Source organism: Saimiri boliviensis, chromosome 7 (assembly GCF_048565385.1).
Source record: "Saimiri boliviensis isolate mSaiBol1 chromosome 7, mSaiBol1.pri, whole genome shotgun sequence".
NCBI classification, from domain to species: Eukaryota; Metazoa; Chordata; class Mammalia; order Primates; family Cebidae; genus Saimiri; species Saimiri boliviensis.
The window spans coordinates 117,298,359-117,322,231 of NC_133455.1; the positions used below are offsets into that span (position 1 = coordinate 117,298,359).

At 42.9% G+C, this 23,873-nt stretch overlaps 1 protein-coding gene across 5 annotated transcripts in view; it reads right to left on the reverse strand.

Annotated features, from left to right (window-relative positions):
- Positions 1-3,575: 3,575 nt before the first annotated feature.
- The window catches only part of APOLD1 (apolipoprotein L domain containing 1), a 68,897-nt gene continuing 48,599 nt past the window's right edge, over positions 3,576-23,873 (reverse strand). For 4 of the 5 annotated variants that reach the window (XM_074403271.1, XM_074403269.1, XM_074403268.1 and 1 more), the window contains one exon: positions 3,576-8,419. In XM_074403271.1, coding sequence (XP_074259372.1) covers positions 7,676-8,419 — 744 coding nt within the window. In that variant the 3' untranslated portion in view covers positions 3,576-7,675. Of the gene's footprint in view, positions 8,420-9,661; positions 11,862-23,873 lie in introns of those variants that run through there. The other variant, XM_003934531.4, reaches the window with a different exon arrangement.

Here is a 23,873-nt window from a genome sequence, read left to right on the forward strand (position 1 = left end):
CAGAGACACCGCGGGAGATTTAACAATGTCTGTGATATGGTTTCTGTCCTTAAGAGCCTTGGGGTAGGCACATACATATTTAATAAAAGGTATCAAGTGCTAAATTTACATAAGAGACACACAGATTGCTCTTAGACATTCAGATTAGAATGTCTGCATCTGGCTGGAGTCAAGTACAGCACGTCAGTGAGAGGAATGGGAGAGTAGGAATGCAACTAGGGCTTTTGCTTTTGTGCACTCTTCCTGCAACCTTTTTCATTCAGTCAATGATTTCATTTGTTTTCATTTTATATGATACCCACCAAATTCAACTTGACCCCAAAGAATCCTTTAGAGCCGGTTTCATCCATACCAACGTCCAACCCACGACTGCTGAGACCCTGGAAACGTACATGCTCAGTGAAGGACTGTGTGATGAGGTCAGGGGAATGGCAGCCTGGGTCTGAGGCTCTGGGAAACTTGAACTTTAAGACTGGAGGAGAAAAGAAGTTGTCAAGGAAACTAAATAGGAAAGGCTGGTATCACAGAATTCAAGAGAAAGGGTGCTTTAAGAATCGGGTATTCAGCAAAGTCAAAAGTTACAGAGAGGTTAGAAAGAATGAAAATTAAACAGCTAATAGTGTTTACTCTGCAAAACCTCAGAGGACAATGTTAAAATCAAATCAACCTCAGACAAAGCATTATGATCTTGAAGACATTTATGATACCTAACATGTTATTCCTACTCATACCTATCTACTCACCCACATGCCTCCAGCACTTTTAGCCCATAACTACTAGACTGCAATTGAGTACACACCCCAACAGGAAGAAATTTGACAAGCAGAGTCAGTGGTAGTTTCGATGGAATGACCCCAAGAAGTTTCATTTTTTGAGGTTTTAAAACTAGATCTGGGTAGGCCTGTTAGACCAGTAATTTCTTCCTTCATGTCTGTGTGGTCTCTACTGATGTCTTCAGTTCCAGTGCTTCTGCAATTAGCAAAAGGTCCTTATAAATCATGTCCTTCCACTTCAGGTGTTTTGTTTACAAGAATCTTGCCATGTTTGGGAGATTTGGGGGGACAATCGCAAAGTATTGTTCTGTACATAGGTTTCTGTTTTGTTTTGTTTGAGACAGAGTTTTACTCTGTCAGCCAGGCTGGAGTGCAGTGGCACAATCTCAGCTCACTGAATCCTCTGTCTCCTGAGTTCAAGTGATTCTCCTGCCTCAGTCTCCAGAGGAGCTGCAATTACAGGCGTGTGGCCACCATACCCAGCTAATTTCTGTATTTTTATTAGAGACAGGGTTTCACCATGTTTGCCAGGCTGGTCTCGAACTCCTGACCTCAGTTGGTCCACCCACTTCAGCCTCCCAAAATGCTAGGATTACAGGCGTGAGCCACCGTGCCAGCCTGTACACAGGTATGATTAGAGCAAAGTTCTATAACTTTCAAATCACACCTACATCAGTTTATTGTAAATACTAACTTGCAAAACTATATTTTAATTTCTGATTGACTAACCTACTGACACAAGATTACTCTTTCCAATTGGCTAGACTGTTACTGCCAGGAGATTTTTTTTTTTTTTCCAGACAGGTTCTGGCTCTGTTGTCCAGGCTGGTTGGAGTGCAGTGGCGCAATCACAGTTCACTACAACCTCGACCTTCTGGGCTTAAGCAATCCTCCCACCTCAGCCTCCCAAGTAGATGGGACTACAAGTGTGCAACACCACGCTCAGTTCGTTTAAAATTTTTTTGTACAGATGATGTCTCATCATGTTGCTCACGGTGGTCTCTAACTCCCGGACTCAAGCAACCCACCTGCTTCGGCCTCCCAAGGTGCTGAGATTTGCCAGACATGTTGGCTCACACCTATAATCCCAGCACTTTGGGATGCTAAGGTGGACAGATCACCTGAAGCCAGGAGTTCGAGACCACACTGGCCAACATAGCAAAACCCCGTCTCCACTAAAAATACAAATGTTAGCCAGGCATGGCGGCAGGCACCTGTAATCCCAGCTACTTGGGAGTCTGAGACAGGATAATTGCTTGAACCCGGGAGGTAGAGGTTGCAGTGAGCCGAGATCGCGCCACTGCACTCCAGACTGGCCGACAAGAGTGAAACTCCATCTCAAAAGAAAGAAAGGAAGAAAGAAAGAAAGAGAGAAAGAAAGAAAGAAAGAAGAAAGAAAGAAAAGAAAGAAAGAGAGAGAGAGAGAAAGGAGCATAACTATAACTTTGGAATCAGGCTGCCAGAATTCAAATTCTGGGGCACCTCATGCTGGCAATGCAACCTCTCAAATTCCTTACGTTGTCTGATAATATAGGGTAATTGTAGTGTGCAAACCATAAGATTTTTGCAAGGTCAATGAAATGATACAGGTCAAATTATAATCAGAACAGTATCTAGTGAGTTCCCAATAACTCTTAGCTATTATTATTGTTAAATATCCCATGTGTATGTTCAATGTTATTGAAATGTCATTTTATTTAAGCAGTGAGAAAAATACTGTTTTTAAATAATATTTTGAGAGTGCAGTTTTAATACAAAGTAAGGGCAGAAACAAATGTCTGCTTATCAACCAGGGAGCCCTAGAAAAATAAGTTTCACCTAACAGAAAGATTTTTAGACATCACCCCTACCCCAAACTGCATCTACACAAAAAGCTTCTCCCAGTTACAATTATTTTGGTGAATTTGGCAACCGTATTCACACAAATGCTGAAGGAAGCCAGGATCTGGCTGCTCCTGTATGTAAGGGAGGCAGAGGCCTTGGCAGTGACCCATGGCTAAAGCTCAGGGCAAATCAGGTCACAGGCCTGCCTGTCCTCCCACCTCTGGGGTTATAGTGTAAATACAAAATTAGATTAAGCATTATTTTCTGCAGATAGAGCTTCGTACACACAGTCTCTACGTGTGCAAGCAAAGACCGTATCTCAGAGCCTTCTCTCCGCAACCCAGTGCTAATGCTAGTCAGGTGTGAGGTGCCGAGGACCCCCTAATGTGCATTCCTGGCCCCTGGATGGATCTTGCTTTATCAGCACGATTTCCCCTCTCCTAACAACTCTCTGGTTGCTAAGAGATTGTTTTCAGATCTAAGGGCTCACTCTTTGTCCTATTCCAGACCACAGCAGGGTTTACTTTTCCTCTTATGAGTCTGCCAGGAGCAAAAAGTAACATCCCAACCTCCTGTCAACTCAACAAGAGATTTATTGCAATTAACTAAAAGGACACTTGTTACTACAGGAATACCATATGCTTCAGCAAAGATAGGATCCCAGCTTGCGGCTGGCCTCTGCAAACAGTCAGGGGCCTGCCAACACAGCCTTTTTTGGTTGTACAGTCATTAACAGTGCAGCCTCCAGACCCAGGAATGTTTCCAAGGTGCAGCTGGCACTCAGATAGTGAGGTCATCTCCACAGCAGTTGCTCCCAACTGGCTGCAGCAACCACAATAGGCTTTTTGTTTGGATTGCTGGACCCCCTACTCAATGGTCACCCTCCTTTCCTTTCTTACCAACAGAATCTTAATACTACTAGGGGCTACGTTGTTCTTAGCTAAAAATACATTTCCCAGCCTGCCTTGCATGGTCAAGATCGGTGACTTGCAAGGTTAAGTCCCCCAGAGATTTTCAGGAAAGTTTTGCTTTCCTGATATACATGCGGCCCTTCACTCTCCTTGTCCACCTCTCTTCAGTGTTTGGATTGTGTGAAGGCTAATTTGGCTGATTCTAGGTTTCCTTTCAATTCCTTCCCAAGTTATAATTATGTTCAAAGGTTTTGAGACTGCTGGAAGTCTGATTTCAAGGCAATAAGGGAATTCCTGTGTATGCATTGAATACTTTTAAAAAATTGATTCATATAGTTTGATCTGAATATTCTAAGTGAAAATGATTAAACATCTGCCCTATTTCAAAGTTATTACTTCATATCCAAGGAAACGTAAAACTAGGAAATTAATTACAGAAAGATCAAAAAGTTTGAGGAATGAGCAATTTATTTCAATAAAGGGAAAGCGTTAATTTTGCTACAGTGGGAAAAAAATGAACTCAAGAGTTGCTACATTTGACTGTATCCCCATTTATCTCTGCACAATGTCTGTATCTCAGTATCTCAATTCACTCTAAAGTATTGATTGAGAAATATACCACGTTGGCTAATGGCTTGACATATCTGATTTAGGGAGATTTCCACAACCACTCCTCTCCTTTTTCTCCCAGTAAATACTTTTGATTTTGACACTTGCCATATTGGAAATGACAGGTGCCCGAGGGAAGTGCATCAAAGCAGTTAGGATCCGAATGTTTGCTAAGGATTATTTTTTTAATGGAACAAAATGTAGTTTTACTGAATCCTTAAAATGTGGAACCCAGTGAATCTCCGTTATTGTGAAACAAAACCACCCAAATGATTGCAAACCCGAGAAGCACTTAAACATTTAGTACAAACATATTTATTTCTCAAATTCTGACATTTTTGTGAAGTACACTTAACATCTAAATATCCCTCTTCCTTCTTCCCTTTTACAACATACATTTCAACCTTTTCATTTATAGAATGAAGACCTTAAGGAAAAGCCTTACTCAAATCCCCATAAAAGAAATAAATAAATATTTGTTTCTAGAATCATTCTAACTGAAATTGACTAAATCTTGGTAGAGGCTCCAATCTTACACATAAAGGGATGGATGATGTTTTGTTATCAACACATTCTCATTAAGATAGCTAAACAGTCAATTAAATTATTCAAATGCATTTCTTAAGTTCCTACTATGTGCAAAGTATTGTTCCAAAGTAGACACTCTTCCTTAGATATAAAGTGGGCCACTGAAATCATAACTTCAAAAGTATAGAACTTTTGATACATCCAAAATATCTTAATGACAAGAAAAGTTTGCTGCTGCTGTTGATGCTGCTTCCAGAAGTGCCCAGTTTATTTCTAAGGAATAGCTTAGGCATTGGAAGAATATAATTTAAACTTAAGCATTAATAAAAGATAGAGTTAGGGAATGGTTGTACCTTTATCCCACAACACAACTAACAACATGAAGTACATCCCGGCGATCTAAAATGCTAGCATCTGGCCAGGTGAGGTGGCTCACACCTGTAATCCCAGCACTTTGGGAGGCCAAGGTGGGAAGATCACATAAGGCCAGGAGTTCAAGACCAGCTTGGCCAATATGGTGAAAACCCATCTCTAGTAAAAATACAAAACAATAGCTGGGTGTGCTGCTGCACATCTGTAAACCCAGCTACTCAGGAGGCTGAAGCAGGAGAATGGCTTGAACCCAGGAGTCAGAGGTTGCAGTGAGCCGAGATCAAACCACTGCACTCCAGCCTGGGTGACAGAATGAGACTCTGTCTCAAAAAAAAAAAAAAAAAAAAAAAAAATGCCAGCATCTGGGTGAGGCAGTCTAGGAGATTACATCAGCTTGAAAATAAACCAATATACCTTTCAAAATAAACCAGGATACAGACAATTGCAATTTATAGAAAAAATAAAAATATAGAAATATCACCTCCTCTCCCCAACCCCAGTACTGAAATTATACTTCCTCAGACATACTGCCATCATTGGGAAGGATGGGGGTTGATTAGGTACATTTATAGCATATTAAATAATTAAATAATAGAGGCACAGTTTTCACATGTATGGTCCCAAAGACTTTTCAACTTATTTTTCAACATTACAGCTGTTAAGAATGGAAAATGAAGGAATTGTACATATTTTCACTGACAGCTTCTTACGGACCCCAAAGTGAAAATGCAACACATCACCACCATAAGTCATGCTATTCTGTCTGTCACCTATGAGACATAACTTCATAGGACATCAGGCTTGCAAGGTCTAAGTGCTTCCTTCACGTATCTCTAAATTTTTATTTTTCCTGAACTAAATAGGTTTTTTTCCCAGGTCAAGTGTTATCTTCTGGCAAAATACGTTCAGGATAAATATGCTTCCTCAGTTATATATCCCACAATGCAAGCCTCCATTACAAGCTTAAACTCAGCTTCTGGCCTTGCTATTCAACATTCTCCATGCTTACTTAAATGGATCATTTAAAACACTAGAGGAAAAAAATCCCCCTGAAGGAGAGAGACATTCAAGGAAAGCAATGCTGTTTCCAGCTCATGCTTTGCCTTAGAAACTCAAACTTAATCTCATCTCTTGCAAAGAGCCTCAGCAGTCTTCCATTTAGAAACTTGCTCTTATTATTTTCTAAATGTGATGATTTAATAAAATTAAATGCAAATAATAAACAATAATTAAATTACAAACTTAAAATAAATTAAAAAATACATGGACTGGCGCTTTTCGGAGAAGGTAGTAATAGAGAAAGCTCAGTTTCAGGAACTTCACATTCCTTTCTGTACCAGTTTCTACAATAAGTGGGAAACACTGCCCTCTAATGGGTTTATAGTGTTACGTCCCTTAGTTCATATGGTGAGACACTGCCCCAGGATGCACATGCGCGTGCACACACACACAATCATTCTCTCTCTGGCTCCTGGGACACAGTTTGTCTTTTGTCAGACTTCGTGAAAGCTCATTGAGAGGATTAGAAGTTAGCATTTGTTGCAGTGGTTTTCAAACCTTAGTGTGCCACAGAACCACCTATAGAAATCGTTGAAACTCAGGTTGCTGGGCCCCACATCCAGAGTTTCTGATTCCATAAATTGGGGGATTGTGTCCAAGAATTTGCTTTCTAACAAGTTCCTGGGTGGTGTTAATTTGCCATTCCAGGGACTACACTACAGCGCTATGCTAGGCACTTTGGCTCATTTAATGTCTCGCAGCAGGGTGAGGTTTTATCATCTTTGTTTTACACAGTCTCAGAGAGATCAGGTGGCTATGCTCAAACAGCAGTGACAATCCCTGTCTCAAACCCAGGAAGGTCTAACTCAAAACCCATCACTCTCTTCTGAACACAATGGTGTTGGGAAATGAAGTTATCAGTCGCTCCATCTATCTGGGCCTCAGCTGCTTCACGTGACGGAGCGGGACTTAGAAGATGGTTTGGCAGACTTCCCCTCTGAGTACTTGGAGGACTGGACTGGGAGCCACTCAGGAAAGGCCCACTCCATATTCAGGCTGCATCTGGCAGTGGGTGAGCTGAAAGGAAAGCAAAGAGGAACAGGGTCCTCTCTGGGTCCCGAACCGCCCTATGACGTTCAGAGAAGGGCTGATTTGCTCTGAATTCTGGAGTTCTTTGTATCAGAAACTCTAGCTAGAGAGGCAAGTGTCTGCCTTTAAAAAGCAAGTGCCTCCTCTCACGGGCATTTTGAGGACTTCAAAGACTAGTAGGACTTGGCAAGGACCCAGTGGGTGGCACCCTCTCCAGTCTCAGCTCAAGCCAACAGGGCAGGGTCAGGGACCCTGGAATAACTTTAAAACAGAAGTGCCTGTCCAGCTGTGTTTAGACAGAAAGGTTCTGATAAAAGAAAAACAGTTTTGGGGTCACATTCTTCCACTAGAATCACACAACTGAAAAGTCCGTAGCACTCAAGCCCAGGCAGCTGTCACGGTGATGGGAAAAGAAGCGCTGTGGGGACCCACCCACTTCGAAAACAGTTTTTCTCATCTTTTGCCTTCGGCTCCTAAGCCAAGTTGGTGTTTTCCTAAGGGAGCTACAAAATCTGGAGCATCCCATGGGGATGATTTGCTGGCCTCGATCATTAGGAGGAAAGGATGTTCTCAGAACAACAGCTCTGCACGTTGGTCAGCAGAGATCTTGAGGTCGTGGCCACAGCTGAACTTGGTGGAGAGCTGGACGCGGGACTCCAGCTGCTCGCTGAGTTCGTCCAGAGCCCCAGTGCAGGACTCCAGGCTCTCGGCCAGTTTTTGAATCTTGGCCTTCAGCACGGCCTGGCTAATCTTGGTGTTCCCTTCCGCCCGCCTGGGGATAAGGAAGCCACGTGAGCCAAAGAAGACGATGAAGTAGACAGAATTGTATAGGGCGATGGAGGCGTTCCTCCCGCACTGCAGCAGCTGGCGGTCCCCGCAGCCCTGCCAGCGGCAGAAGAACTCAAGGCAGCTCAGGATCTCGCGCATCTGGTCCTGGCAGCTGGCCGCGATCTCCTGCACCCTCCGCAGCTCCCGGGAGTTGCAGAAAATCAGCGAGAGGTCGGACGTGATGGTGACAGCCCCTCCGGCTGTGGCCACCCCCAGCCCCACGGCCGACGCCACCAGCGAAGCTCCCAGCGTGACAGGGCTGAGCGAGAGTCCCACGATGGCGGTCAGGGCGCCCGCGGCGCTCAGCGAGCTGCCAGCCACGTTGGCCGCCAGGGAGCGTCTGCGCAGGCGCTCCAGGCGGCGCACCACCTCGCGCAGGCGCAGCACCTGGCCGTGCAGCAGGTCGCGGCGGTCCAGCAGCAAGCCCTGGAAGCGCCGCAGCGCGTCGGGCCCCTGCGGCTCCCGGGCCGCCGGCCTCTCCATGCCCTGTGGGAACACAGACGAGCGATCAGCCTGGAGTCTCCGAGCCAGCCGCCGCTCCCGCCCCCGCTTCCCGGGCCCCCGCGGGAAGTTGGCACGAGTTCAGCGGAGCATCCCCTGCAACGCTAGGGGAACGGGTCTGCTGGCAGTGGATCGTGGTGGGTCAGGTTCTCAAAGAAGACCTGTTCCGGAATCCGGAGCCCTGCAAGTTCTCAGGGCCTTATCTCTGCATATGGAAACAGGAATGGTGCTATCTTCTGCTTCTCTCCCAAGGAACGCTTACGACGGGTTTCGTCAGCTATGTGTTAAATAAGATTTAAACTGGGAGGGGCGTGGTATTAGAAGGCTTCTCCAATACTGAGGCCTTTGCTCTATTTAAGATAACACTTTGTAAGTGGTAGGTTGTACAGTTTGCAAAACCCTTTCATTATATGAAAATTGGATCCTAGGAGTTTTGCAACATACTTTTCTCTCTTTCTCTAATAAATGGAAAACACGTCACCAAAACCTTAAAAATCATATTTTCTACCAAGCAGAAGAAACTAATCTAAGTTAGATGCTTGCCTGAAGCAGCTCTTCTGCTCGTGATTCTTCCAGCCTCTTTTTCTTAGAGTCAAACCTAAAATGAGGTTTGCGCTCTTTATTCTAACTAGGGCTGTTTATTCTAAATAGGGCTCCTTGGACCTTCAGAAATATCAGTCTTTGCTGGGTGCTTAATTTAAACTAAGTTACATTAAATTAATACCATTATGTCTCTTTATTAAGAAAGTTTCCTTTAAAAAAAATGAGTAATGGTTGAATAAAGTGGCCAAAATTTTTGTTCAACAACTTGTACTAAGTTGAAACCAACTGAAGATGACTGACGAAGATATTAACAAATTGTACATCTTGGTGGAAAAGTACATTCATCCTAGTTGCCAAGATTCCCATCTTCGTGTCCACTGTACTCTTCATTATCAGGAACTTCTTAAAAGTGGCAAATGACCCATAGAAATAGAGCATTTCAAAGCTGTGAGCTATCAGGGCAGAAACCATTATTCTTGTCTGGAAGAATCACCTGCATCAGACATGTTCTAGAAGCAGCTGATCCTTTACAGAGCCCAGGCTAGAATCCTCATCTCCTGACTCATAGGACTTAATTTTACTTCCATGTTTCCATAATCCAGTCCACCAGGGATAATTTTCCAGGTAAAAAGAGAAAATGAGAAAAAGTCATCCCAAATATATGCCTCTGGGTTCCCCACTTACCATTCACTTCTGGCTGCCGTTTCTGGATGAGTGTGCTTTATAGTTCCAGAGAACCAAAGTAAAATCTGAGGCCGTTTCTGGATGAGTGTGCTTTATAGTTCCAGAGAACCAATGGCTGCCCTGGGAAAGCCTTGTCTCATTCTGAGAATTTGCCATTTCCTGTCCTGACCCCTGCTGCCTTCATCCAGAAGGATGTGACATGGTGGAAAATGACCTGCCAGCACAGCACATCCCGTATTTAGGAAATGAACATTGTGTGTTCGCTTTTCCCCAAACTCAGGAAGAGAACCGCAGGCTCTTCCCTAACTTGAAACAAGTGTGTTGTCATTCTCCCGGGGGGATACCCTGCCTTTCCTCTCCTGAGAATGGCGAATGACGCAATAGCGAAGGCCTTCAAACGCACCCCAGGCTGACCAATTATAGTGTTTCTTCAGGCCAGCATTACAAAATCATATTTTAAAAGACAAGGGAGGGGGTGGAAACCCCTCATATCTGATATAGCCACTCATGCTCCACTGCTATATTTTTAAAAGTATTGTGAATCTGTGAGTGGCTGGAGCCTGTGATCCATTTGGCATGTAACGGGTACGCTTCAGTCCTAAGAATGCAAGGCCACACCCACAGGAAGTGCTGCGTGCAGTTTTGGGCATCTCCAGCTGTGGAGAAGACATTGGAGGTCCCAGAAAGGGCACACTCCAGGCAACATGCGTCAGAAAAATCAGTGGGGACAGACTGCAAGAGAAGCTAATTATACACTTTCAGCCGCAGCAGAGAATTGGCTTCCCAGGTTTTCATTTGAAGTAGCAATTGTAGCCCATGTGATAGGGAAATGAGTGGATTCTGTCTACAGGGTCGTGAGGCATGGGCTGAGGGCAATTATTTTGATAATTCAGCAAGGAAAAGTGAGGGTAGCTTCTATGGCCTTGGTGCAGACTAGACCACATGGAACATAGATATCTCTGGGGTGTTCAGAGGTGGTTGGAGCTCATCCTGGGAATTCAGTCCTACTACAAGGCCTCAAATCCATCCGTCGTCCTTCTAACACTCACCTGCAGATAAGGAGGGGCAAATTCGTTTCTTACTTGAATGAGGATTGTCTCAACTCTCTGGCTTACCTGGAAAGCCTTAACAGCCATATCATTCTGGAACATGATTAAATCCCCCACCTTTATGACTGTACTTTGTATTTATCAACACAACAGCATTTGCTACTGCTTACAATTATAGTCCTTTCAAGCTTGATTATTCTGGATTTGGTCCACTTCCAAATATTCTTGTCACAGCTCCTCAAAGGATAACTGTTACCTTGATCTAGATGCCTCCACTGTCTCCTTTTGAGGTTAAAAGTGGAAGAATATCCTCCTCTGTCTCCATATACATGGTCACTTCAAATGGGACGTGGGCCAGGGTAAACTGGGGAGATAGACAGGAGGGACCATACCCCTGATTCTTCAACTGACACATGTTCCTCTAACTTCCCTGGACATCATCTTGTATGTTTGGGGTTTAAAGGAACACAATTCAATATTTTATAGATGAGGAATACTGCTGGGATGCAGGGTCTTCTTCAGAGCATCGATACCATAGTTCAGAGGTAGGATGAAGAACCAGAAGGTAAAGGAGAATAGGCAGCATGTATACGGACCTCAGCCCGTATCTTGGAATTTGTTTTTCTCTGTGTTGAAAAACCATTTTCCTTGTATTTGATTCTTTATGGAGGCAAAAACAATTGAGTTATTTGACAGTTTGGGCTGAAGTTTTACTGCCCACAGAAACCTGGTACTTTGGCTGGTCATGGTGGCCCATGCCTGTAATCCAAGCACTTTGGGAGGCAGAGGAAGGAGGATCGCTTGAAGTCAAGGGTTTGAGACCAGCCTGGTCAACATAGTTAAGACCCCATCTTTACAAAAAATTTTAAAATTGGCAAGGCATAGTGACTTATACCTGTAGTCCCAGTTATTCAGGAGGCTGAGGCAGGAGGATTACTTGCGCCCAGGAGGTCAAGGCTGCAGTGAGCTATAATGGTACCACTGCAATGCGGCCTGGGTGATAAAGTGAGATCTCATCTCAAAAAAAAAAAAAAAAGTAAAAAACCACAACTAGGCCGGGCGCCGTGGCTCATGCCTATAATCCCAGCACTTTGGGAGGCCGAGGCTGGTGGATCACCTGAGGTCAAGAATTAGAGACCAGTCTGACTAACATGGTGAAACCCAGTCTCTATTAAAAATACAAAAAAAAAAAATGGCGGGGCACGGTGGCTCACACCTGTAATCCCAGCACTTTGGGAGGCCGAGGCGGGCGGATCATGAGGTCAAGAGATCAAGACCATCCTGGTCAACATGATGAAACCCCATCTCTAGTAAAAATACAAAAGTTAGCTGGGCATGGTGGCGCCTGCCTGTAATCCCAGCTCGGGAGGCTGAGGCAGGAGAATTGCTTGAACCCAGGAGGCGGAGGTTGTGGTGAGCCGAGATCACGCCATTGCACTCCAGCCTGGGTAACAAGAGCGAAACTCCACCTCAAAAAAAAAAAAAAAAAAAGCTGGGTGTGGTGGCGTGCGCCTGTAGTCCCAGCTACTCGGGAGGCTGAGGCAGGAGGATCACTTGAACCTGGGAGGCAGAGGTTACAGTGAGCCAAGATCAAGCCACTGCACTCCAGCCTGGGCAACAGAGTAAGACTCTGTTTCCAAAACAAAACAAAACAAAACAAAACGAAAAACTGGGACTTTACCTTGTTTATAAGAACTGACACTTACACTTGAACTTAACAATTTCAATTCAGCATTTGTTTAGTTTGTTTTTTTTAAGACAGAGTCTCAGTCTGTTGCCCAGGCTATAGTGCAGTGGCATGATCTCAGTTCACTGCAAACTCCACCTCCCGGGTTCAAAGGATTCTCCTGCCTCAGCCTCCTGAGAAGCTGGGAATACAAGCACACACCACCACACCTGGCTAATTTTTGTATTTTTGTAAAGACAGTATTTTGCCATGTTGACCAGGCTAGTCTCAAACACCTGACCTCAAGTGATCTGCCTGCCTCGGCCTTTCGAAGTGTTGGGATTACAGGTGTGAGCCACCATGCCCAGCCAGCATTTGTTTACTTCATGTAGTAAAGACACAATAAGAAATTTGAGGAACAAGAGCTCGGTTCTTGAGACGCGAGTCTGCCAAGACTCCCGGCCGAATGAAAAGCCACCTCTTTCACAAAAAAAAAAAAAGAAGAAGAAAGAAATTTGAGGAACAAATGAAGGCATTTTGATCAAAAGTTCTGTGTGGTCAATTTCCCCAAAAAAATCTGTGGACCACATTCTCAAACTTCTTTTTTATAAATTATTTGTTGGGCACTTCCAACACATCACCCTGGAGAGACTACATTAAAAACAGTGGTTGGCCCTCAAACTGGGCTTCAGATCTGTTCAACGCTCTTTTTTTTTTTGAGATGGTCTCGCTCTGTCACTCAGGTGAAAGTCAATGGCACGATCAGGCCTCACTGCAGCCTCAGCCTCTTAAGCTTAAGTGATCCTCCCGCCTCATTTTTTGGCTTTTTGGAGAGACAAGTTCTCACTCTTGATGCAGCTGAACCGCAGTATTAGCTATAGTAGTTTGAATTCCATAAGGAAATTCAGTGTAGGAAGAAAAGAGACAGCTTTTTGTTGTTGTTGTTGTTTTTGTTTTTTTTTTTTCCTTGAGACGGAGTTTCGTGCTTGTTACCCACGCTGGAGTGCAATGGCACAATCTCAGCTCACCGCAACCTCCACCTCCTGGGTTCAGGCAATTATCAGCCTCCTGAGTAGCTGGGATTACAGACAGGCACGCGCCATCATGCCCAGCTAATGTTTTGTATTTTTAGTAGAGACAGGGTTTCACCATGTTGACCAGGATGGTCTTGGTCTCTTGACCTCGTGATTCACCTGCCTCGGCCTCCCAAAGTGCTGGGATTACAGGCTTGAGCCACCGCGCCCAGAGAGAGCTTTTTAAGGATAGGGATCTCCAGGCCCCAGCCCTGGAGATCTGGAGTGGAATCTGGGAAAATGCAGGTGATTCCTACCTGCAGCCGGGTTTGTGAACCACTGCTCTAGGAACTGGTAGTTTTCTGACTGCCAGTCACGTGGCTGCAGAAACAGTAAGTCTAGTGACGGGACTATGTTAGCTAGGTGTTTATACAGTTATTAACAACCCATTTGCTTTAGGTCCCTACTTAAAACTATCGCATTTTAAAGATAAAGTGATAATTATGTTCAAGGCCTCCCAGAGGCCTGGACCACTTCCATTTTTTGAGGCTGTCAGTTTTGTTTTGTTTTTTATTTATTTATTTATTTTTGAAATGGAGTTTTGCTCTTGTTGCCCAGGCTGGAGTGCAATGGCACAGTCTCAGCTCACTGCAACCTCTATCTCCCAGGTTCAAGCGATTCTCCTGCCTCAGCCTCCCAAGTAGCTAGGATTACAGGTGCCCACCACCACACCCGGCTAATTTTTTGTATTTTTAGCAGAGACAGGGTTTCATCATGTTGGCCAGAATGGTCTTGAACTCCTGACCTCAGATGATCCACCTGCCTCAGCCTTCCAAAGTGCTGGGATTACAGGCAAGAGCCACCACGCCCAGCCTCTCAGTTAATTTTAAAAACGAAGAAATTCTATAATGGAATATAAAAATTTGTGGCTTATTTCTCTTAATTGCAATGTGATATATCTTATAATATTAATATTTTGCTACTCACAATATAATCACGGATTTATAAAATATTAATTCATAGTGCACTAAGTGGAAAAGTAGCATAAGTTTAAAGTCATATGATGATGACTTTTTCCTTTTAATCCTTAACAGTATATCTCAGTGACTAAATATAGGACCTCTTTTGGAGACGTCGAAACATAAAATTGAGGGTGGGCGTGGTGGCTCACCCTGCAATCCTAGGACTTTGGGAGGCCAAGGTGGAAGAATCACTTGAGCTAAGGTCGGGTGGGAGGATGATTTGAGCCTGGAAGGTGAGGCTGCAGTGAGCCAAGATCACACCACTGCACTCCAGCCTGGGTGACAGAGCCCAGGAGTCCGATACCAGCCTGGACAACATGGCAAAACCCCATCTCTACAAAAAATACAAAAATTAGCCGGGCATGGTGGCCTGCACCTGCAGTCCCAGATACTGGGAAGGCTGAGGTGGGAGGATCACTAGAGCCCAGGAGACAGAGGTTGCAGTAGGCCAAGACTGCCCCACTGCACTCCAGTCTGGGCAGCAGAGCCATACTCTGTCTCAAAATAAATAAATAAATAAAATAAAAATAAAATTGAAACAATTCATGAATGTGAGGTTTAGTCCAAAGGTCTTGCAGACTTTCCTTTGTCATCTCTTCTAATATGTACATTCACCAAAGTAAAAATAAATTCGACCAGGCACAATGGCTCATGTCTGTAATCCCAGCACTTTGGGAGGCTGAGGCAGTTACCTCGGTGGCGTAGGCCTGTAGTCCCAGATACTTGGGAGGCTATGGAGGGGTAGGAGGGTGGTTTGGGCCTGGGAGGTGAGAATGCAGTGAGCCAAGATTGCACCACTGCCCTCCAGCCTGGGCGATAGAGCCAGACTTTGTCTCAAAAAAAAAAAAAAAGTAAATTAAAATAATAACACATATTCCCCTGAGGATTTTTGCCCATGATTTTTGTGAATTTCACCAGAATGTAAATGCTCTAGAACATAGTCAAGCTCTCATAGTTGCTTGTTGAATTTAACTAAAGAAAAATGTTTTGTTCACTTAAAGAAATATCATTATAACAATTTTATAAGAATTTAACATAAAATTTTCTCTTAGAATCTACAATCTGGGATAACTTAGAGTACTTATTCTGCAGAAGATTTCTAGGATGTCTATATTGCCAGTATATTATTATTATTGTCAAAAATTCATGAAACTGCACAGGAAAATAAAGACCCAACAAGCATTGCCCTCCAGCCATTTTCATTTCTCCAGATTGCCCTCCAATCTTTGTTAGTGTACAACGCATCCTTAATCACTAGTGTTTAAACACTAGCCTGTGTTCTTTTTACTACTTAACGTTCCTGCAGATAGATACACACTTGGCTATGTTGACATAATCCTCACCTCTGTCATTTTTTAATAGCTACGTAATAATCCCATTGTTTGCTTAGTCATTTCCCTGTTAAACACTTGGATTGCTTCCAGGGTTTTCACTGTTATAACTAGAGTTGCCAGGACATCTGTGTACGTTTTTTTTTTTTTTTTTTTCCTTTGGATTATTTCATTGAGGGTATTCACAAACGGGAAAATACCATGTCAAGGAGAACGAACATTTTCAGTTTTTGTTATATATTGCTATATTGCTTTCCAGAAGAATCTATTTATAATGCCACCAACTTTTGTAGGAATAGGGACAGAAGGCTTTCAGAATTTTCTTATGTTAATGTTTAATTTGGTCCAGTTCAGCTCCACTAATGTGCATTGAACACCTACTGTATGTCAGACATCATGCTAGAGTCTGGGGACAAAAAGCTGAATAACATATAGTCCCTGCTTTCCAGGAGATGGCAAATCTACTGGAAGAGAAAAAGACAGAACATAACATTTAAACTTAATGTGGGAAATGCCAGGGGTGTGTGCTGGGACCAAGAAAACACAGGGAAAGTGCATGCCATGGAAGTACTAGGAAAGACTCTGGAAGCACTGACATGGAGCTGAATCTTGAGAGTTAAACAAGTTATTTGGACAAAAATTAAGAGAGAGAGGAGGGCAGGCTGGACCAGAATGGACAAAGGCATGGAGGAGTGTCCATGGTGTTTCAGGTAGTTAAGTGTTGCTGAACATAAAGTGGGAAGCAGGGAAGGCCCAAGGATGACGCTGAAGGGGTAAGTAGAAGCCAAATCATGGCAGCTTTCCAGTGTCATGTGGGAAAGAGGGAGCCACTGAAGGCATCCATCTGTGGCCTTACAAGGCTCAGTTTGACATCACTGACGGCTGTGTGAAGGATGGTTTTCAGAGGTACACAACCAAAGACAGGAGACAGTTGGAAGGTTATTGAAGTAGTTGACAGAGATTATCTCAGATTTGGCCAGTGTTGCTAGGACGGAATGGAGTAGATAAAGTACGGAATACGTTTTGGAAGCAAAATTGGCTAATCCTACCTAAGGCTGCTCTGAAAGGGTAGCCACCACATCCACTCACATTCTATTGGCCAATCAAGTTGTGGCCAACCCAACATTAAAGGGATAGGTGATAGGCACGGTGGCTCACTCCTGTAATCCCAGCACTTTGGGAGGCCAAGGCAGGAGGATTGCTTGAGCCCAGGAGTTTGAGACTGGCCTGGGCAACATAGTGAAAACCCATCTCTACAAAAAAAAAAAAAAAAATAGCCACAAAAGAAGGTGTGCACCTCTCGTTTCAGCTACTTGGGAGGCTGAGGTTGGAGGACTGCCTGAGCCTGGGAGGGCGAGGCTACAGTGAGCCACAGTTGCACCACTGCACTCCAGCCTGGGCAACAGTGAGATCCTGTCTCAAAAACATAAAATAAAATAAAATAAAATAAACAAAGGGATACAGAGGTATATGTGTCTCACAGGGAGAAGTAAGCAGAAGAACCAAGCAGATCATTGTCAGGATACTTTCTGGCCAAGCGTGGTGGCTCATGCCTGTAATCCCAGCACTTTGGGAGGCAGAGGCAGAGGCAGGCGAATCACGAGGTCAGGAGATCGAGATCATGCTAACTAACACAGTGAAAACCCGTCTCTACTAAAAATACAAAAAAAAAATTAACCGGGCATGGAGTATACACCTGTAGTACCAGTTACTTGGGAGGCTGAGGCAGGAGAATCGCTTGAACCCGGAAGGCAGAGGTTGCAGTGAGCCAAGATCCTGCCACTGCACTCCTGGGTGACAGAGCAAGATTCTTTTTTTTTTTTTTTTTTTGAGACAGAGTTTCGCTCTTGTTACCCAGGCTGGAGTGAGTGCAATGGCGCGATCTCGGCTCACCGCAACCTCCGCCTCCTGGGTTCAAGCAATTCTCCTGCCTCAGCCTCCTGAGTAGCTGGGATTACAGGCACGCGCCACCACGCCCAGCTAATTTTTTTGTATTTTGAGTAGAGACGGGGTTTCACCATGTTGACCAGGATGGTCTCGATCTCTTGACCTCGTGATCCACCTGCCTCAGCCTCCCAAAGTGCTGGGATTACAGGCTTGAGCCACCGCGCCCGGCCTCTTTTTTTTTTTTTTTTTTGAGACAAAGAATCAAAGTTCCAGGAGTGACCACTGGGTTGGCTGAGCTTAGCTGTCTGCACTGGGCAGGGAGAAGAGGGGTGACTTGCCTTCAGCTTCCAAGTGGGAGACGGTGAAAGAACTTGGCCTTTCCACTAACATTATATATATATATTCGGGGAGAAAAAGTTTCACACTAGGAAATTACAGTGGGATTGCTATGTTGGGGAAAGGGAAACTGATGCTGAGGTAAGTCGAAAGAAAATAGCCACAATAAACATTTTAACCTAATTTTACCCACCTGGAGTTTATTATATATAGTGCCTAGTGGGTGCTAATTCTTCTTCAGATGAATGTAATTTTGATCATTTTTTATTTAAAAAAATATGTTTTTTTATAGATCTATTATTGCTGGTTAGTCTTATATTGATTTGTTACCATTGTTAACATGTACTTCCAGGAAATCTATTCCACTAAATAGTTTACCTGTTTTTAGTTCAATATAATATGACTTTGAATATTACTTCATAATCAGATTTTTATTTTTAAAGGGAGACTACCTTCACTGCTTTTTGCTGAGGAAAAAAAAAAAAACCATGTATCTTTGGTAATCCTACTTGCTTATTCTTTTGGGCATATCTGATGCTGGGAGCTCTTTCATTGTCCCAGGCTTCCTAATGTGATCCACAGAAGGCAGTTTAAAGTTTGTTCTGCTTCCTCCACCACAGGTGTGCACACCTGCACAGAACACCTGGGATCCTGTGGGTGAAACCTACACTTTATCAATAATACAGAAGCATTTGCCCCATGGGCCCTATTACAGAATATCTAGTTTACCACATGCCTTTTCCTCTGGTGCCAGAAAGACTGCAGCTGAGTCTACATCCCTCCAGTGGCCATAAAGATTCTCTTATCTTTCAGGATGCCGGGAAACAATTACCTTTGTCTGTCCCTTTCCCAGGCTTAGTCATTATCTTGCGAGTTCTCAGACATCTACAACAGTATTGCAGCCTGGATTTTAACACCTGCTTGTTCTGTATCTATGCATAATAAGTCTTAAGCTTTCCCTCAGCTTTTAGACTATTTGAGTGGTTTAATTTGTAATGTGCCTCTTATAGGCAAGAGAATGTTGGATATTGGTTTTCTTTTCTAACTTTGTTGAAAGTCTGTTTTTAGTAGAATTCGGCGGGCACATTAAACAATATGACGAAGCAAGGGTTGTATCTTTTAACACCCTGAAAGTTGGTCATTATTGTTCTAGTTATTTGCTCTTATTAATTTAGTTTTTTTCTGTTTTTAGAGACAGGGTCTCACTCTGTCACCCAAGCTGGAGTGCAGTGGCACGATCATAGCTCACTGTAACTTTGAACTCCTGGGCTCAAGCAATCCTCTTCCCTCGGCCTCCTGAGTAGCTGGGACTGCAGGCACACACCACCACACTCAGCTAATTAAAGAAAAAAAATTGTAGATATGAGGTCTTACTATGTTGCCTACGCTGGTCATGAACTCCTGGCTTCAAGCTATCCTCTTGTCTTGGCCTCCCAAAGTGCTGGGATTACAGGTATGAGCCATTGTACCCAACTGTTTTTCTAAAAATGTGTAGCTTCTATGGTGAGTTTTCAAATCTATTTGCTTTTTAATTAGATAAGAAAATAATTTTATGTAATCTATTTTCCTCTCCAATCTTGCTTTGTTAGACTATTGTTTAGAGCCACTTTAGATTTGCAGCAAAATTGAGTGTGACATACAGAGACACCCCATGCTCCCTGCCCTGACACGTGCGTAACTTCATGCATTATTGCCAATGCCCACAGAGCGGTGCCTGTGTTACAATTCTTGAACCTACATTGACCCAAAATCTGCAGTTTATATTAGGGTTCCTTTTGGTGTTGTACATTCTGTGGGTTTGAAAAATATTTAATGACACGTATCTACCATTATCGTCTCATACAGAGTAGTTTACTTGCCCTAGAAATCCTCTGCACTTCACTTGTTCATCCCTCCCTCCCTCCTAACCCCTGGCAATCACTCATCTTTGATCACTATCTTCATAGTTTCACCTTTTTCAGAGTGTCATGTAGTTGGAATCACAGTATGTAGCCTTTTCAGATTGGCTTCTTTCACTTACTGACATGCACTTAAATTTCCTCCATGTCTTTTCATGGCTTGATAGTGCCTCTCTCTCTCTCTCTCTCTCTCTCTCTCTCTCTCTCTCTCTGTCTATCTCTCTCTCTCTCTCTCTCTCTCTCTCTCTCTCTCTTTGAGATGGAGTCTTGCTCTGTTGCCAGGCTGGAGTATAGTGGCGCAATCTCAGCTCATTGCAACTTCCACCTCCTGGGTTCAAGTGATTCTTGTGCCTCAGCCTCCCAAGTAGTTGGGATTACAGGCACATGCCACCACACTCAGCTAATTTTTGTATTTTTGTAGAGACTGGGTTTCACCATGTTGGCCAAGATGGTTTCAATCTCCTGATCTTCTGATCCACCTGCCTCGGCCTCCCAAAGTACTGGGATTACCGACATGAGCCACCGCCCCCAGCCTGATGGCTCATCTCTCTTTAGCCCTGAATAATGTCCCATTGTTTAGATGTGCCACCATTTATTCACTCAGCTGCCGAAGAACAACTTGGTTGCTTTGCTTCTGATTTTTGGCAACTACAAATAAAGCTGTGGTAAACATCTATGTGCAGATTTTTGTGTGGATTTAAGTTTTCAGTCCCTTTGGGTAAATGCCAAAGAGCATGTCTGCTGGATCTTATGACAAGAGTATGTTTAGTTTTATAAGAAACTGCCAAACTGTCTTCCAAACTCATTGTACCATTTTGCATTCCCTCCCACCAGAAATGAAGGAGAGAGTTCCTGCTGCTCCAGATCTTCATGAGGGAATTTAGTGTTGTCAGTTCTAGATGTGGGCCATTCTAATCAATACATAGTGGTACTTCATTGCTGTGTGATTTGCATTTCCCTGATGACTTAATGATGTGGAACATCTTTACCTATACTTATTTACAGTCAATATCTTCTTTGGTCAGGTGCCTGTTAAGGCCATTGGCCCAGTTTTTTTTGGTCAGGTTCTTTGTTTTCTCTTTTTTCTTGGAGAGTTTCCCTCTTATACCCAGGATAGAGTGCAGTGGTGCGATCTTAGCTCACTGCAACCTCCGCCTCCTGGGTTTAAGGCATTCTCCTGCCTCAACCTCCCGAGTGGCTGGGATTACAGGGGCACACCAACACACCTGACTAATTTTTGTATTTTTTGGTAGAGATGGGGTTTCACCATGTTAGCCAGGCTGGTCTCGAACTCCTGACCTAAAGTGATTCACCTACCTCAGCCTCTCAAAGGGCTTGAATTACAGGTGTGAGTCACCACACCCAGCCATGTTCTTTTTATTATTATTTTTTTTTTATTGAGTTTTAAGAGTTCTTTGTATATTTTGGGTAACAATCCTTTATCAGATATGGTTTTTGCAAATATTTTCTCCCAGTCTGTGGCTTGCCTTTTCATTCTATTCACAGTGTCCTTTGCACAGTAACATTTTTTAATTTTAATAAAGTCCAGTTTATCAATTCTTTCTTTCATGAATTGTGCCTTTGATGTTGTATCTGAAAAGTAATCACCAAATCCAGGGTCATCTAGATTTTTTCCCATTATCTTCTAGGAGTTTTATAGTTTTGTTTTACTCTTAGGTCTGTGGCCCATTTTAGGTTAATTTTTGTGAAGAGTGTAAGATCTGTGTCTAGATTCATTTTTTTCTGCATGTGGATGTCAGGTTTCCAGCACCATTTGTTGAAAGACTATCTTTGCACCATTGCCTTGCTTTTGCTCCTTTGTCAAAGGTCAGTTGACTATATTTATATGGGTCCACTTTTGGGCTCTCTATTCATTCTGTTGGTCTACTTTTCTAGTCTTTCACCAATACCACACTGTCTTGATTACTGTGATAGTGTGGTGTCACACTTGATTACTGTGATACTTTAGAGGAGGTATTAAGTTGGGAAGAGGTTCATTGATTTATTAATCTTTTCCAAAAAACAGATTTTGATTTCCTGTTTTTAATTTCATTGATGTCTCCTCTAATTTTTATAATCTATTTTCTTCTATTTTTCATTTATTTATTTAATAGACAGGGTTTGTCACTAGGCTGGAGTACAGTGATGCAATCATAGCTCACTGTAACCTCAAACTCTTGGGTTCAAGTGATTCTTCTGCTTCTTTATCTGTAGAGACGAAGTCTCACTATATTGCCCACCCTGGTCTTGAACTCCTATCCTCAAGCAATCTTCCCACTTCAGCCTCCCAAAGTGCTGGGATTACAGGTGTGAGACACTGTGATCAGCTACTTCTACTTAGTTTAGATTTAATTTGTTCTTGTTTTTCTAGTTTCCTAAGGTAGAAGCTTATTGATTTTTAGATCTTTCTTCTTTTCATATATATGGATTCAGTGCTATAAATTTCCCTCTAAGCACTGCTTTTACTGCATCCCACAAATTTGGTAAGTTGTGTTTTTCATATAATTTTTTTGAGACAGTTTCCCCCTTTTTGCCCAGGCTGGAGTGCAAATGGCATGATCTCGGCTCACTGCAACCTCTGCCTCCCGGGTTCAAGTGATTCTCCTGCCTCATCCTCTGGAGTAGCTGGGATTACAGGCATGTACCACCACACCCAGCTAATTTTTTGTATTTTTAGTAGAGTCAAGGTTTCTCCATATTGGTCAACTGGTCTCAAACTCCCAACCTCAGGTGATCCACTCACCTCAGCCTCCCAAAGTGCTGGGATTACAGGTGTGAGCCACTGCACCCAGCCAATTTTTTTTTTTCTTTTTTAGAGATGGGCTGTCACTCTGATGCCCAGGCTGGAATTCAGTGGTGCAATCATAGCTTACTGTGACCTTGAACTCCTGGGCTCAAGTGATCCTCCCACCTCAGCCTCCCCAGTAGCTAGGACTACAGGAGTACACCACTATGCCTGGCTTTTATTTTCATTTGGTTTAAAATATTTTAATTTTCTCTTGAAAGGAATAAATAAATAAAAGTGTATTATTCAATCTCCAAGTATACTAGGATTTTCCAACTACCTTTCCATTATAGATATCTAGTTTAATTTCACTGTGGTTTGAGAGCAGACATTACATTATTTTCATTCTTTTAAATTTTGTTAAGATATATTTTATGGCCCAGAATGTGCTCTATCTGGATAAATGTTTTATGTGACTTTGAGAAGAATATGTAACCCGTTATTGTTTAATAAAGTCATATAGATGTCAATTACATCCATAGATGCCCTACTGATGGATGGCGGTGTTGAGTTCAACTATGCCCTACTGCTTTTCTGCCCACTGGATCTGTCCATTCCTGAGAGAGGGGTGTCGAAGTCTCCAGTTATAATGGTGGATTCATTTATTTATCCTTCCAGTTCTGTCAGTTTTTACTTCACACATTTTGACACTCTACTGTTCGGTGCATACATTTGGTTAGTGATTGTTATGTCTTCTTGGAGAATTGACTCCTTTATCATTATGTAATGTCCCTCTTCCCAATCACTGTCCTTGCTCTGAAGTCTGTTCTGTCTGACATAAGCATAGCTCCTTCTGCTTTCTTTTTATTAGTGTTAGCAAGGTCTGTCTTTCTCTATCCATTTATATGTGTCTTTATATTTAAAGTGGGTTCCTTGAGTATAACACATAGTTGGGTCTTGTTTTTTGAGCCACTCTGACAATCTGTTTCTTTTAGCTGGTGAATTCAGACCATTGACATTCAAAGCGATTATTAATATGATTGGATTAATATCTATTATTTTTTTACTGTTTTCTATTTGCTGTCCTTGTTCTTTGTTCTTATTTTTATCTTCTACTCTTTTTTTATTTTGCCTTTTCTCTTTACAGTTGAGCATTTTATATAAATTTGATTTTTTTTCATTTCTTAGCATATCAATTATACTTCTTTTTTTCTAACCTTTTTAAATGATTGCCCTAGAGTTTGCAATATACATTTACAACTAATCTGAGTCACTTTTGAATAAG